General features: G+C 39.4%; 1 protein-coding gene across 2 annotated transcripts in view; it reads right to left on the bottom strand.

The window, feature by feature from the left end:
* RFTN1 (raftlin, lipid raft linker 1) overlaps positions 1-14939 on the bottom strand; it is an 88602-nt gene that overhangs the window by 15560 nt on the left and 58103 nt on the right. For both annotated transcript variants that reach the window (XM_069860197.1, XM_069860198.1), the window contains exons 5-6: positions 11184-11387; positions 2832-2947 (exon numbers count right to left, since the gene is read on the bottom strand). In XM_069860197.1, coding sequence (XP_069716298.1) covers positions 2832-2947; positions 11184-11387 — 320 coding nt within the window. The remainder of the gene's footprint in view (positions 1-2831; positions 2948-11183; positions 11388-14939) is intronic.

Genomic DNA, 14939 nt, shown 5'->3' with positions numbered 1-14939 from the left:
TAATTATACTCTGAAGTACTCAGAACAGAAACAAAGCTTTTATTTTCTTTCGGACATCTGTCACTACTGAACTTCGTCCCCTTCCCTCTATGTCCCCCATTTTACAGTCTCTTCCTCTGCCATCACATTATTCCATGTTTTTGGTAAATAAAGGTGAATTCTAACACAGTTTAACAGAGAAGTGACTTGGTCTCCAGGGTACGACACTGGGCAAGTGCCTACAGATCCCCCGGCTTCCCATCTTCCATTCATTTGATGACTTTACTTACCTATGCCTATTGTGTCTCAGAAAGCATGAGGCATGAAATATTCAGGCAGTCGTTTAAATGTCAGGAAAAGAAAACAGAGGTGGTCAGCTCTGCTCTTCCTCTAAATGAGTAAGACCTTTGCAAGAGCTCCCCAACACCTCAGTGCCCTTTCTTGAGCAGCCTTTTTCTTCTCCATATTCTTCCACTTGCAGGTTGGTGGGTAACACGTTTATAATGTCCCCAAAAGAGGGACACTTGATCTCAGAAGAGCAAAACTGCCAGCATCCACATTTTAAATTACAGCAGAGAATAATCTGATCATACTGACAAGCTGTGTTTATGCTATCAGACAGTTCCTGAAATTGCACATACCAAATCTTATGTCTGGAACAAGAGATTCTCCTCGTTAGCCCTCGCACAGACATGGTGTATGGCAGTACAGCATCTCTCGACATACCAGATGGCACTGGGAGGTTGATTCCTTAATCTGTTGGCCAGATGTGTCTCCAGCATGGAATTGTTAGAACTGAAGGCAAAAGATACTCCGGCTAACAGAGCTCTAATGCTTCAAAGGGCCCTGTTAGAAGATTCTCTTCTGTTTTGTCCTAGTGGTTTGGTCCTCGTCAGGTAGCTCAAGACAAACTTCTTTGTGTTCACACAGATAAAACTAAGAGGTACTTAGGGGCCATTATGCACAACTGTCATAGAATCATAGAATCACCAGATTGGAAAAAAGCTTACCGAGACGGAGCACCTTCCACTGGTTGTCTAAGAGCCAAACAGGCTCAAACCAAGAATTCACTTCACTCAGAAAGCTGCTTCCAACATAGCTAAGTGACAGCTAAGGAAGAGTAACATGTATCAGGGCAAGCACGTAGGACACCTTCCCCACGTCTGGTTTAGTTTCTGCTGAAAGGAAACCTGTTTATGCAATATCAGACAATTCTGTGATGTGAGGCGAGGCATATTATGTGAGGAGGATCAGAAAGCTCACTTCAAAAATGTACTTCTAATCTGGATTAAAACGCTTGTTAAAAATAGAGATAGATGAGGTAGAGGAGTAAACAACATTACTTCCACCTGAACTGATCTAAACTTTTTGAATCTGTAGCATTCTCCAGAAAGGAGTTCCACAGATCTGCTGCTGCTGCATAGAGTATTACCTACTGAATTATTTCCTTTTTGTTTGTTTTGCACCTGGCCCTCATTAGTGCCATTTCACAACCCTCAGTTCTTCTGCTGGAAGAGATGGCAAACAGTAAATGCCTACTTAGACACCTCCCATGACTTAGGAGACCTCTACCTGTTCCATTCCCTGCAAATCTTCTCTTTTCCAGGCTGAAAGGACACACCGTGTAACATTTTCTAACATGTATCATTGATCATCCTCATTGTTCTCTGAACAATTACAGTGGCAACATAACCTTCTGAAACAAGGTGCTGCCAAACCACAGCTTATGGAACACTACATAGTAGTGTAGGCTTGCTGTTTCACCCCCTATTCCTTTCCTAACAGTTTTTAACATGTGGTTAACATTAAAGCTTCTTAACATTTGCAGCCTTCATCAGCATCGACCTAATGCACTCAAGGAACCATCTGCCATTACCCGAAAACCTTGTTCCTGGGTGGCAACACTACAATTTGACCCTAAAAATGAATGAGACCTTACAGTCAAGTCTGTAATAACCGGAATAACATTAAATGTAATATAGGAATTGTTTGTTCAGATGCACGTTAGCACAAGAAAAGTTGCCATTAACGAATTACAATCTTCTTCAAGAGGTTTCTAGCCATTATTACTATATGGCCATTTCTTGCTACACTATGAAGTCACCATCTAATATGCAGACACTTAATCCTAGTCTCTTAGAATTTTGCACACTTAGTCTAGCATTTGTCCTGTTTTCCATTAATCTGTCCTTTTGGCATGTGCGTGCCTTGCTTGCCTTTCCTAGGATTTTGCACCATTTACAAAATATTCCAAGTGAAACGATCAGGCATTGCCTTTATAGATATATAACGTATTTCTGGCAGACCAGAGAAATCAAATAAAACTAAAAAAACCTTCTATGAGTCACGCAGTAATATCCTCTTCCCACCCGTGACCTTTTTGTTTCTGGTCACTAGGAATTTTAAGCCCAGCCTTGCAAATATCTGAGAAACAAATATTTGAGAAACGAATGCACTTTTCTGTGCTTTCTGACTCCAGCTAAGCCTACCTAAAGGGCTGCCTTCTTTAGAACTGCTGTGCTACCATGACTTGTGTGATCATGTTGCCCTGATTATCAATAGTAATCCTCTGTACGGTTAACCTAGCAGACACTTGTATTTTTGGGACAGATAGCCCTGAGTTTCATTGCTCACCATCACTCATATTTCCTATACCACAACAAAGCACAGAGTTTATAAAATCAAAAATGCATCATACAAACCTAGAGTAACACCTAGCTGGTGTTAACCTTTACCTCAGTTGCCAATCTGGTACTGCTGAAGCAGAGATCAGTATACGAGAGTCCACATTGGAGTCTTGAAGCATCTTGATTTACAAAAAAAAAATCAAAGAAGAAAAACTGCACACATACCTTAAGGACAGTCCACTGCTCTACAACAATTGCATCATAGCCCTGTGTGGTTTTTCTGTCTTCCACAGCGACATCCTCAAAGAAGAATACTCCATCCATTGTCCCATGTAAAGAATCTGTAAAAACACAGGGATGTTTGTAAGCTTTATGGAAGACATCCCATGTGCAGCAAAGAATTTGAATTTTTAGTACTCAAGGATGTTAATAAAGAAGTTTATAAACCTTCCTCTGGTAGTCTAGCTCTATTAAATAAGACTAATATCTCTAGCAGTTTTTAAGAGCAATCCTACACTTTAATAGCAAACGTCACTGTCCACTGTTATTCCAGAGTTTGCCATCATAAAAACCTCATCTCTCCCATTTTGAGCAGGCAAAATCAATTCAGTCCTCAGTTCAGCAGTACTGCTCACCTCCTGGAATTTATACACACACTTTGGGGGCTAAAGATCATGTACTATGTCAACTTTTCAAGGGCTTTTGGAAGAAAATTAATATTAATAACTATGCCCATTCATTCACACAAGTCAGAAGCCTATATATGGATCAGCTGTTGCAGTTACAGTGATATACATGGACTAAGGATGATCTGGCCTATCTGAACACCATGAAAGAAAAGACACATTCATAACTATTTAATCAATTTATGAAGGCATTTTGACCATCTGGTTTAGTGGCTCTCTCATTCTCATTTGCATTCCCAGCACGTTCGGCCTTTTTTTCAGACAACACATACTACTAGTTACTTGAGCAGCACTTTCTCCTTCAACTCAGCCGTATACTCTGTAATCAGCAATCATTCCCATATGCAAGAACTCAAGTTTTGTCAGCTCTGTGACAGAACGGAACCAGAATAACTGGAAAAAAAAAACCAAAAAACAAAACCCCACCTACCTTCCTTTGCTAAAATAAGGTAAAACATGAAGCCATAGAATTACATTTAGAAAAACTGTAAATAAGCAGTACTGTATTCTTTATGAACACAGAAAACTCCTCTCACATTATCACATGTGTTTTTCAGCCTTTCTAGTTTAAATAATACATTTATCCTGTGTGATCTTGCTCATCCTCTCCCTAAGTGTTGTATTCCACATGAGGGGAGACCTCATTGCTCTCTACAACTGCCTGAAAGGAGGTTGTGGAGAGGAGGGTGCTGGCCTCTTCTCCCAAGTGACAGGGGACAGGACAAGAGGGAATGGCCTCAAGCTCCACCAGGGGAGGTTCAGGCTGGATATTAGGAAAAAAATTTTCACAGAAAGGGTCATTGGGCACTGGAACAGGCTGCCCAGGGAGGTGGTTGAGTCACCTTCCCTGGAGGGGTTTAAGGGACGGGTGGATGAGGTGCTGAGGGACATGGGTTAGTATTTGATAGGAATGGTTGGACTTTATGATCTGGTGGCTCTTTTCCAACCTGGTCATTCTATGATTCTATGATAGTTTCTCTACATTTTTAGGAAAACTGCACTCCTTGCATAGGTAAGACGTAAGTTTCTGAAATGCAGTCACACATGTCAAACTGATTGATTCTTGAACTGACAGGAGAGTCTTCTGGATAAGTCTGCTCAGCTGTTTAATCACGTCCTCCTGCTTTCCCTGGTGGATGTTATGAGGTCAAGAAATGCAAGTGGGAAGGTACTGCTGCCTTCAAGGAAAAACATTGGAACCAATTTTCACAAAGGAGGCAGTGAAGAGGATTAAGAGGCTTCTTACCTCTTGTAGACACAATCTCAGTCAACATCTTCTGATGTTATTATATGATCTAAATTCAATTTATTTTCTGGAAATAATAAATTTGTTGTGGGCAAAGCCCATAACAAACCAGACTCCTACAGCTGGAGGCTTATATCTAAACACACACTGTAACGTGGTTTTGCTCCACATGTAAAGCACCTGCACACCTCCTTGCTTCTCTTTGCACTGCTCTTTGCCTGCTCTCTCTTGCTGCAGTTTCACTCAAGTCATAGACTTGGAAATGAGCAGACACAAATACCTGTATCTAAACTAACACAGCATACTTATTTGAGTTTGGTTGTGAAGGAAAGTTGCAAACCACTTACAAGGGATTCTCCCTAGGATTCTGTTGGGAGACTCAAAGAGGTAGAAAAACACGGTCTGTTTTCACACTGACTGTCTCCCCAGGCAGGTTTCCTGTAACTCTGTTTAGAAGAAAGAGAGACGAAGACTGCTCACCATTAAAGCAAGCCAGTATTACATGTTTTCTAAGGAGGATGAGCTGGACTATAAAGCAGTAACTCATGTCATCTAGACAGATTTCTCATCCGAGTGCGGAAAACTGATGTTTTTGTTCTGAAATAACAGGCCGGATCACTGGGTTACAGGTTAGATACCACAGGGAGAACAAACTTGCCCCATACAAATGAGTATAAGATTTAATTACCATATTTCATTCAGAAGTGGCCCTTTGTTAGATCCTACATTTCAAAATGGGAAATAACTTCAGTGAAATACATCACATTGCAATGGCCAAGCCCATACCCAAATCTATTTTAGGACGCATAATGTATAAATAACCCTCTAATTTGCTAAAGTAAGGATGACAGGACAGCACCTAAGGCTGAAAGCAGAAACCCATAGATCCCTACCGGACAGACTGGACACAGGTCTTGCCAGGAAGCCTTATAGAGCGCCGGTGCACTGCTCCTGTATCGTGAATTCTCTTAATGAAATTCAGTGTCACACTGTTGGCACAACTGCAGCTTGAGCTCACCCCACGCATTTGCCAGCTAATTAATAAGTGATCAAAATATAACCAGCATGCGTGTGTTTACGCTCACTCATAAATCATCCTGTATGTTTCACTCTGCTGTGCATTCCACTCGCACAGTTCACAGCTTCCACATATGTGAACATTATGGCACATATGTAATGTTTTAGAAACTAATAGCTGAGCTCATGAGACCCTACAGGCAGTAGATACACTTGACTGCGCTTCCTTCTTGCACGTACAATGATTACTGTTGAATGCTACATCCAGTCAGTCCTAAGATCCATTGATTTTTTTTGGCCAGGAAAGAAACCTATGGAAAATTAGAAAACTGGAATGGGAAAAATGATGAAGGGGAGATATCTGCTGCATACTGGTGTCTGCCCAACAGAGCGATGCTGGTGAAAAACTCAGTAGGAGAAATTAGTTCATGATACTTACCAAGGTTTTGCCCCTTAGCCACAACTGAGTCTCCTCCCTACCTGCTGTGCCACAACATTTAAACTTTCATACCATGAACGCATGTCTGCCAATTCTCATGCACTGGCTGTACATTTTCCCCTTTACAGGTCATCTACTACTTTTCCAGACAAAAGGGGGAGGAAAGGGAAAGAATAAATGGATCATTAATTAATTCCTTTGCATGTGAAGCATTTGGGATGCTGAGAGTAACTGGGGGAAAGGAGAAAACGGCACTAAGAGCGCCAGCGGGGTCGTATTTTAGAGAAAAGGCACTAATAACACATGCTCGTGTCAGGACCAGTAGGAAATTCAGGGAAACTCCTGCACAGAGATGTGGAAGGGCAAGGCGATAAACAGATGCACTGAGTCTACCTGCAGTACTTTTATCACCCAGATAAAAGTGCTCTGGAGTCTGCAGCAACTTAAGTCTACAGTCACGTGTTCTAGAGCTGGCCCATTAGGTGAGAGTTACGTAATCTAACATTAGATATTTCTGATATAGAGGTCTACAGCTGAGATATAGTCATCCAAGGCTTTCATTACAACTGATGGAGAGAAAGAAGCATTAAGGACCCATTTTCAAAGAATCATAGAATAATCTCAGGAGGTCTCCTGCTCAAAGCAGGTTCAATACAAATGCAGACTAGATTGCTCAGGCATCTTGAAAATCTCCAAGGACAGCAACCACACAGCTTTTTGGGCAGCCTCTTCCAGACCGTAACTGTTTTCATGATGAGAAAGTTTTTCTAATATCCAACCCGGACCTCTCTTGTTTCAATTTATGCACATTTTTTCTCATCCTCCTACCATACATGTCAGTCAAGAGACTGGATCCATCCTCTCGATAGCCTCCTTGTAGGCACTGCCAGGCAGTCAGGTCCCGCAAAGCTGTTCCTTCTCCAGGCTGAACCAGTGTAGCTCCTTCAGTCTTTCACCACAGGACAAGTCTCCAGCCACTGACTACTATCTTGCTGGCCCTCTGCTAAATCAGCTCTAGTTTGTCAGCATCCTCCTTGCTTTGGAGAAGTGCCCAAAACTGGACACAGCACATGGTCTAGATGCAATCTAATGAGCACCAAAAGTAGAGGGTAATCACCGTCTTTTATTGCTGGCTTTATTCTTGTCCTTACAGCCTTGTACGTTGTTGCCTTCTCTACTACCAGGGCATACTGCTGGTTCAGCATTCCTGATAGTCTCCCCACGAACACTGAGTATCTCAGTCTCATCTAGGTCCGCTGTCACTGAATCACCCACTCCCATTTATCTGATCTCTTAGATATTTAATGTAGGATGAGGCAGATCACAACACAAATCCTACTGACTATACTGGTCTAGGTCTAGATTACAACAGCACAACTCATATGCAGAAACCTCCATGGTCTGCCCTGCCTACGTTTATTTAGCTGAATCTTACCTAACCTATCCACAGTGAGATAGAGTTGGTCTTCCAAACTTCCACTGTTTCTCATGCAAAGAATAATATTTCCTGATTCTGACACAGTTCTTTTCTCTTTTGGTAATGTTAGGCACTATTTAGCTCCTGGAACTTAGCCTACATTAAAAGAGTCTTTAGTAATTCTACACGTTAATTCATTCGCGATCAGGCAGTAAGGCATTCCAATAAAACAAACCATTTTGACTTTGCTGTTTGTGGTATCATTTCCCAAATTCTACTCTCGAACTGACGTTACTTCACTCTTTCTTAAAAAAAAGGCTCTGAACATAAAGGTTACAATCATTGTCCTTCCTCTGAAAATGTTCCATTACCACTGCATTTTTATTAAGGTATCCTACTGTGCACAAAAAGCTATTTTCACTAGGTTGTATAAATATTTGATGTAGCTCAGTTGACAAAAAGCTATTTTGATGTTCTTGCTTCTGATTTACAAGAAGTATACGGGAAAAGATTTCTTACTTTACCATGACAGCTTTCCTAGTGGGCAACAATTTTCCCCTTCTTGTCTTTGAACTACAAATCCCCCTTGTCTAAGAAACTAACCTTTAGGCTGCTGTTGCTCTCAACAAGGAAATCTAGCTATCCGTGGCTTTATGTGGCATGTGACCTGAACGTTGGCCTTTGCTTCATATTTACATTCTTCCCTCCTCATGAATCTTTTCACCTTCAGTACACACAGAGAAAATAATTCCTTATGGATGATAAAAATTCCAGCCACTTCAGTGGATAAGGTGATTATCATTGGCCAGATGCATCACTGGTTCATCTGTGTCAGAGGCAGTGCCAATATAACAGAGACAACCAATGTGACCTTCTGAAAACCTGACTACTTCCCTTTCCCAAGCAACTCACATTTTGTTTCATTTGCTTTGTCTGTAAGTACTCTCAGTGTTTTCCAGTTGGTTGGGTAGATTTTTCTAACTTTAAAAGACAGGAAATTCACGGACAGAACAGTAAAACAAATACAAGAATGCAAGGCATGTAAAGATCTGCAGCTCAAAACAACTAAAGATGAGCTTGTGAATACTCTGTTAAGGTATCAAAATATAACCTTAGGTGTGTCTCCTCTTCTCACCCTCACCTCGGAGACTTGCTCTTATAGGAAAGAAACAGCCCCCACCTGTTACTCCCCTTCCATTTGCTAATAATCTGTAGGTTGCTGCTAGTGTCCAGTTTTCACTACAAGAAGGCAAGGGCAAAGTTCTATGATCACTTTGGATCCCTAGGCAGGATCAGTTTACACCTAGGCTACAGGCAGAATTAGCAATAACACCGGTTGGATGAAAAGCACCAGCAAGAAACTGAACTCCAAATTAAAATAACTGCTATTTGTCAACAGAAGAACATTTGAGGACCGAGCAAGCTTCTGTTCCTAAATGACTAGCAAAATCTGAATACATTTAATATATGGTGTAACTCTGCATGGTTTACATGCTGCAATTTGCAATTGTGTTATATTTCCAATTATCTGGCACAATAAGCAAAAAGAAACAATCGTTATCAGTGAACTTCAAAACTATTTTAAAGACTAATTATTAAACTGTTGGCAGAAGGAAGAAACAGATTTATGACTACTGACAATCTGGAAATCTTCATTTCATTGGGCATTCCAAGGACAAGAGGGAAAAGAAGAGGATAATAACCCTGTTTTTAAGTCTAATAAGCAAAATAACGTATTCATACTTTAAGCCAAAGAGGAAATCAGCCCCCAGAACAAAGAAATGTCATAGAACCAATTAAAGAAAGTATGCTAATATCACCTTAATTTGGAAGAGGATTAATCAGTGAATAAGGAGACTCGCTATCAAGGGCTGGATAGGCTGCCACAAAAGACTAGAAAGAAGTAAGGGGCTAAGAAGCCCTCAGCCCCCTCTTTCTTCCCTCCTCCCTACCTTGTGCTGTTTCATACCCTGGTTGGCGTATAAGTTGTTCCATTTCTCTGCAGCACAGGAAAAATTTAGAATTTAAATCATAAACATTTAACTGTAACTGATAGCAACTTACAGATATTTTTAGCAAATGTTCTTCAAATAGCATGGGCATGATCGTGGCATTTGAACATAACTGTTCTAATTAATGCACTCTTAGAAACCTTAACTCCGAGCTTTTCAATTTCTAAGCCTGTTCTTCCTGTAACTGTAAAATGTTAATAAAAATGTTTACTAACTGTTCATCTTCAATCTCTAATCCAACCTAGGCTGGAATCTGTCCACTTTTATACAATGCATTGTCCTATTTACTTCAAAACTTTACTGTCATCATTCAAGCCTATTTTATCTATGTCCACAGGCAGCTATCCAGCACTCCTCACTGTGGTATCCAAGCACATGAACTTCCCCCAGGCCTCTGTTATGTAAATGAACTTTAGAAGTTTAAATAAGGGAAAAATGCTGTGTTTAAAGCATTTTAGAGTGCACTGATAATCAGTTTTTATTAAAGAAAACACTAAGCCTGATAGCACCAATTAGATTTGCCTCTATGAGTTGCAATTTATACACATAAAGCAAATGACCATTTGTTTTCAAGCAAGTTAATTAGCAATTACAAGGCCTTCCAGGAAGCTGTGTGAAAGCATTCCATCAGCTGAACTTTAGACCTTCCTTTTTTTGCTACTTGCTTGCAAAATGAAAAATTAGGACTGCCTGTTAATTTCCTTACTGACTTCTACCAGAACCTACTCACATTACTGTGCTTTATCATGTGTCCTGGAATTCTGAGCAGCAGCAAATCGGGAATAAGATGCCCTGGAAGCATTTTCCCTATAATTTTGAGGCACAAACCCAGGAATCTTAGCAGCAGTGCCCAATCTATGGGTTTCAACATTCCTCTTGAAGAATGTAAACCAAACCAATATTAGGTGAAAGACTCAGCCTTTAGCACTTTAACTATGAGGTAGACTAATCACATAATTTTCCAGTAAAATTAATCTATCTGTAACTTTAACATCTTCAGGTCCGAGTACTTCCCTTGGTTTGTTCTCCTCGTCCTCTGGTTACGTCTCTCAGATCTCTGTTATGCACTAAGTCCTTCCCTGTATAGCAGCCTTGTCTTCAGAGACATCACGGTAGCCACGAGTGCAGCAGAGACTGGCTACAGCACCAAGCTGGATTCCGTGCCACATTTTCACAACATGCAAAACTCTGTTTTTTACGCTTCCCTTCTTAAATTAAGACCAACATTTACCCATCACTTATACAAACATACTAGCAAGGATGAAATAAACATAGAAGACAACATTATAAAACACTACCATCAAGGTGGAAAGGGTCTCTGCAAAAACTGAGAGTAACTATTACACATTGGCCAAGTGCAACTGGAGGGTCCTTACACTAACCTGGAATCAGACTCAGATGCAGCGTGTGGCCAGACAGCTAAGAAGAAAACCCCTCTTCCATTTATGTAATCTGCTTTACAATCTCATTAGTGTAATTCATTTTACCTGTTACTGTTTATTAATTCTGTGTATTTATGCAATTACAGGATCATCTCTAGTATGTTTATGAAATACAATACATGATCCCTTTTCCTTATTCAAATGCCAAAATATTTCCTCTGCTTTCATTCCAGTTCACTGAAATAGGCTGCTCTAAACCAAATCTGTCCCAAGCCTATATTAAAGCACCTCCCAAATGTCTTCTCTTCAAAGATAATGACCTCTATTAGAGGAGAAAGGAAAATAATCACAGCATAATGCTTTCTGTAATTTCCATACCATTTACCATTCCAAGGCTGAAGATGGCATTTACCAATGAGCCTCCTTTCCTGAAGTGATCAGTCATGTGCTCCAGCCAATTTGCTTCTAAGCTGTTGACAGTCTGCCCATTCCTGGAGATCCTCATAGGGATTGTCACCGTATAATACTGGCTGCATCTTTGTGGGGTTTTTGGCTTGTTGAAGAGAGCGAAGATCTCTGTTTCTACCAAAAAGTAAAAAAACAGAGTAATGTAATAACTATTTGATGGTATTTCAGCTAAAGCAATGTATAACCCAATGCTTGTCCTTGCTGGATTACACTGAGCAGTTGCAAAATATACTTTGGGATGCGGTTATCTCCTTAATACACTTCTCTAGCGTCCAGCACAGTAGGGTCTCAAAAGGCAATACAAAATTTTTATTGCCAATATTTGTTGCCAATTTTGGATTCAGTGTTGATAATAAAAGATTTAAAGACAGTAATATGAGTACTAATGGACAACCCTCCTACTGGAGTTACCAGTGTAAACCAAGATAGGAAAACATGCTCCACAAACTGCTCTAAGTACTCCCAGCAGTCACAAAATCACTAAAAATTAATGCACGGAGTACCTTTTTTTTTCCCCTACTGAACGAACTGTTAAAAGAGCTGTGACACTGAGGACAGTTCAAATGCAAACCCTGACTGCAAATTTTGGAGAACCCGCATTCCATAGCCCATGGCCACTAAACTTAAGTATTAAAGAACTTGGGTTTGATAATACAATAGCATGGAACAAGCAAGCAGTAGTCTTGTCTTAAGAAAACGCAACAGAACATTACTGTAGAGACCATGCTAGCTGCTTAGTTGATTTACTGCTGGTCTGAGACAAGGTGAGACATTAACACAACAGTAACTGAATTCTGGAAGTTAAACTGTGAAGGTTCTTACAAATGAAAATTTTTTCTGGACTCTGCTCCATGTTACTCTACTGAGTCATAGGAGCAGTTAATGCAGGCTTATCATCACAAAAAAAAAAGTCATTGTTGACAGCAAAGCTCAGCTTTCGCAGCCCCAAAACTGGAAGCAAGTTTAAGTGCAGACACACCTTGCAAATTCTCAGAAGCATACAATGATCAATACAATTACTGATTAAAAAAAAATTGACATTAATATTTTACTTATTAATGGATATGGAAATCATTGGTAGAATTTTTATTGACTTCCAAATGCCAAAAATTCTCCCAAAAGAAATTAATATAAAAAGTAAAGACATTATATGAAATTCATTCATTCAATAAGCTACTCTTGTTTTCAAGTTGTTATATTCTAATCTCAAGTATTAGAGTAAGGAAAGAAACGTCAAGAGAAATGTTAAGATTGCTCTCCAGTAAACATCACTGAGCAAGAAGTAGGGTGTAACTGAAAAAGGTATTAGAAGGGAGACGCTCAGAGACAGGCTGGTAGCACTTGAAGGAGAGAGCAGGAAGCTCGTGACATAATCAAACACGAAAAAGAATCCTAATGATCTCAGATATGAACCATGACTCAAAGAAGAGTAGGAAGGAATAAATTGCTAGCGTGAATTCTCTCGCTGTTTACTACTTGGTTAGAAAGAATAAAATTAAGGCAATTCAAACTCAGAAAAGCATACACAGAAAACTTATATGATCATTTTGATTCTGACACCCAAAATAGACTCATGTTGGAAATGAAGATCTTTTTAGTGTACATGAAGACATTATATTAACAATAGAGAAACACAGCACTGGAAAATGATACAGAGATAATTTGACACTGGGTTGTTGACAACACACATTTAAAAATGTGTGAGTCTTTCAGTGGTTGACTTGGTTTGTCACCATTACTGAGCGTAGAGTAGACCAGTCCTAACCACTGTTCAAGTCACTACTAACAACAGTTTTCACCAGCAAGTCTGACTGCTCAAGCACGGACAAAGACACCTTCAGTTTGGCTCTAGGTAACACAGCACTTTTGGACAAATCATTGGATATCTGTGCCGGTTCACAGACAAATAATTTTGAACACTGCTTTGAAGAGCCCTTTAATAAAAGGGGAAGTGAATGAGTACTATATTCAGAAAAAAAATGAAGTAGTGTAAAAATAAGACCTGAATGGTATAAAGAACAAATTTAACATTCAACAAATAGCAAGAACTATTACATTTTTTTTCTGAAGTTTTATGTACGGAAGGAGTTCAAGAGTGGTTACTTCCTATAGAATAAGTAGGCTAAGTGGAAAAAAAGAACACCTGATGCTTTCCCTCTTCATATTCCCAAGGAAGGATGGAGAACTAGTGCCAAAGACTGAAATGCGTTTTCCATGGGAGGAAAAGGGAGTGCTGTAATAACAAAAATTCATACAAGAGTAATAAAGAAATCAGCAATGTTGTACAGGCAATAGATTTTGGAAAATCCTACTATAGGTAACTGTCACATAAAACTGCCTTCCCAGACCTGCAGTCTTGGAAAGTATTTGCACAACTCACCAATTAAAAAAACTGTATGAGAAATACATAAAGCCAAAAAGAACTCAGAGAAAGACAGATAAAAAAGGAAACTTAAAAGCATTTTTTCAAAATAAAACCTCTTTTCTGGTAAATCAGCAGCTCTAATAAAATCCTGCAGTGTAGCAGACAGAAGTTGAGAAAAGTGGAGGTGATCAGCTTCATATTAAGCAGAAATATTGTGAAGATGATTACTTGCAGCAAAAGATTTCCACTGTTCACTATGGAGAAGAATAGCATCAAAAAAGATGATTAAACCTGCTAAGGGAAAGAACTGATCTGATTAAACTTGGAGATAACTAGCTTAGAACTATAAAAGTAAGAGGTTTTATAATGTGTAAGATTCTAGTGTAAACCAGAATAAATTATTCAATTAATAGCTATGCTTTGACCAAATCCAGATGCCTCTTTGACCAATAAAAATTGATGAAAGTCCAGTGATCTGATCCAGAAAGATCCAGATCTGATGGCAAAAACCTAATTATGCCAAAATGCAACCAAAACCAAGACAATAGTCCAAAGAGGGCACAATGCAACGTCCTCCTCAGTCCTACATAAAAAAGTCCTCAGAGGTCTAGGATTGTCTGATTGAATCTGTGTAAGACAAAGAATAGGGACAAATTAAAAGTAGAGGACAGTACCAGGTGAAAGGAATGTTGATGGAATTTCCTTACCTAGATTTATAGCTTGTAAAGAAAGTAAGCAAAGCAGTAATATAGAAATGAGTGTTCATGCTGTTCTCTAGGATTTAAGCAAATACAGGAAAGAAAAATATTTTGAGATTTTAACCTGGAAACAGAGCTAAAATAGTTTTTTTCTGATAACTTAGTTTTCTGAATTACTTTGATCTACATCCTGTTTTGAACTATAATTCCTGCTGCTGAAGTAACCTTCAAGCAACAAACCCCTTAAGGAGGGTATTTTGAGACCTCAGCTGAGACTTTTGGTTTTGGTGGCATAAAATGGCATTAAAAGGTAGAAAGCACACCTGAGGAGGAATACGTCAAGGAAAAGAAGGAAAAGAAGGAAAAGAAGGAAAAGAAGGAAAAGAAGGAAAAGAAGGAAAAGAAGGAAAAGAAGGAAAAGAAGGAAAAGAAGGAAAAGAAGGAAAAGAAGGAAAAGAAGGAAAACTAGTCTATGGCGAACAAAAATAAAAAAGTATGAGGACTGAAAGGCATATTAATAGAAGCATCATTACCAAGAGGACCTTTATTATGAATTAGCAAACATAAACCATTACCAAGTAATTGTTGCTTTCCAGTAATTAC

Source organism: Phaenicophaeus curvirostris, chromosome 6, assembly GCF_032191515.1.
Source record: "Phaenicophaeus curvirostris isolate KB17595 chromosome 6, BPBGC_Pcur_1.0, whole genome shotgun sequence".
Lineage (NCBI taxonomy): Eukaryota > Metazoa > Chordata > Aves > Cuculiformes > Cuculidae > Phaenicophaeus > Phaenicophaeus curvirostris.
This window is presented reverse-complemented; position numbering and strand designations above follow the sequence as displayed.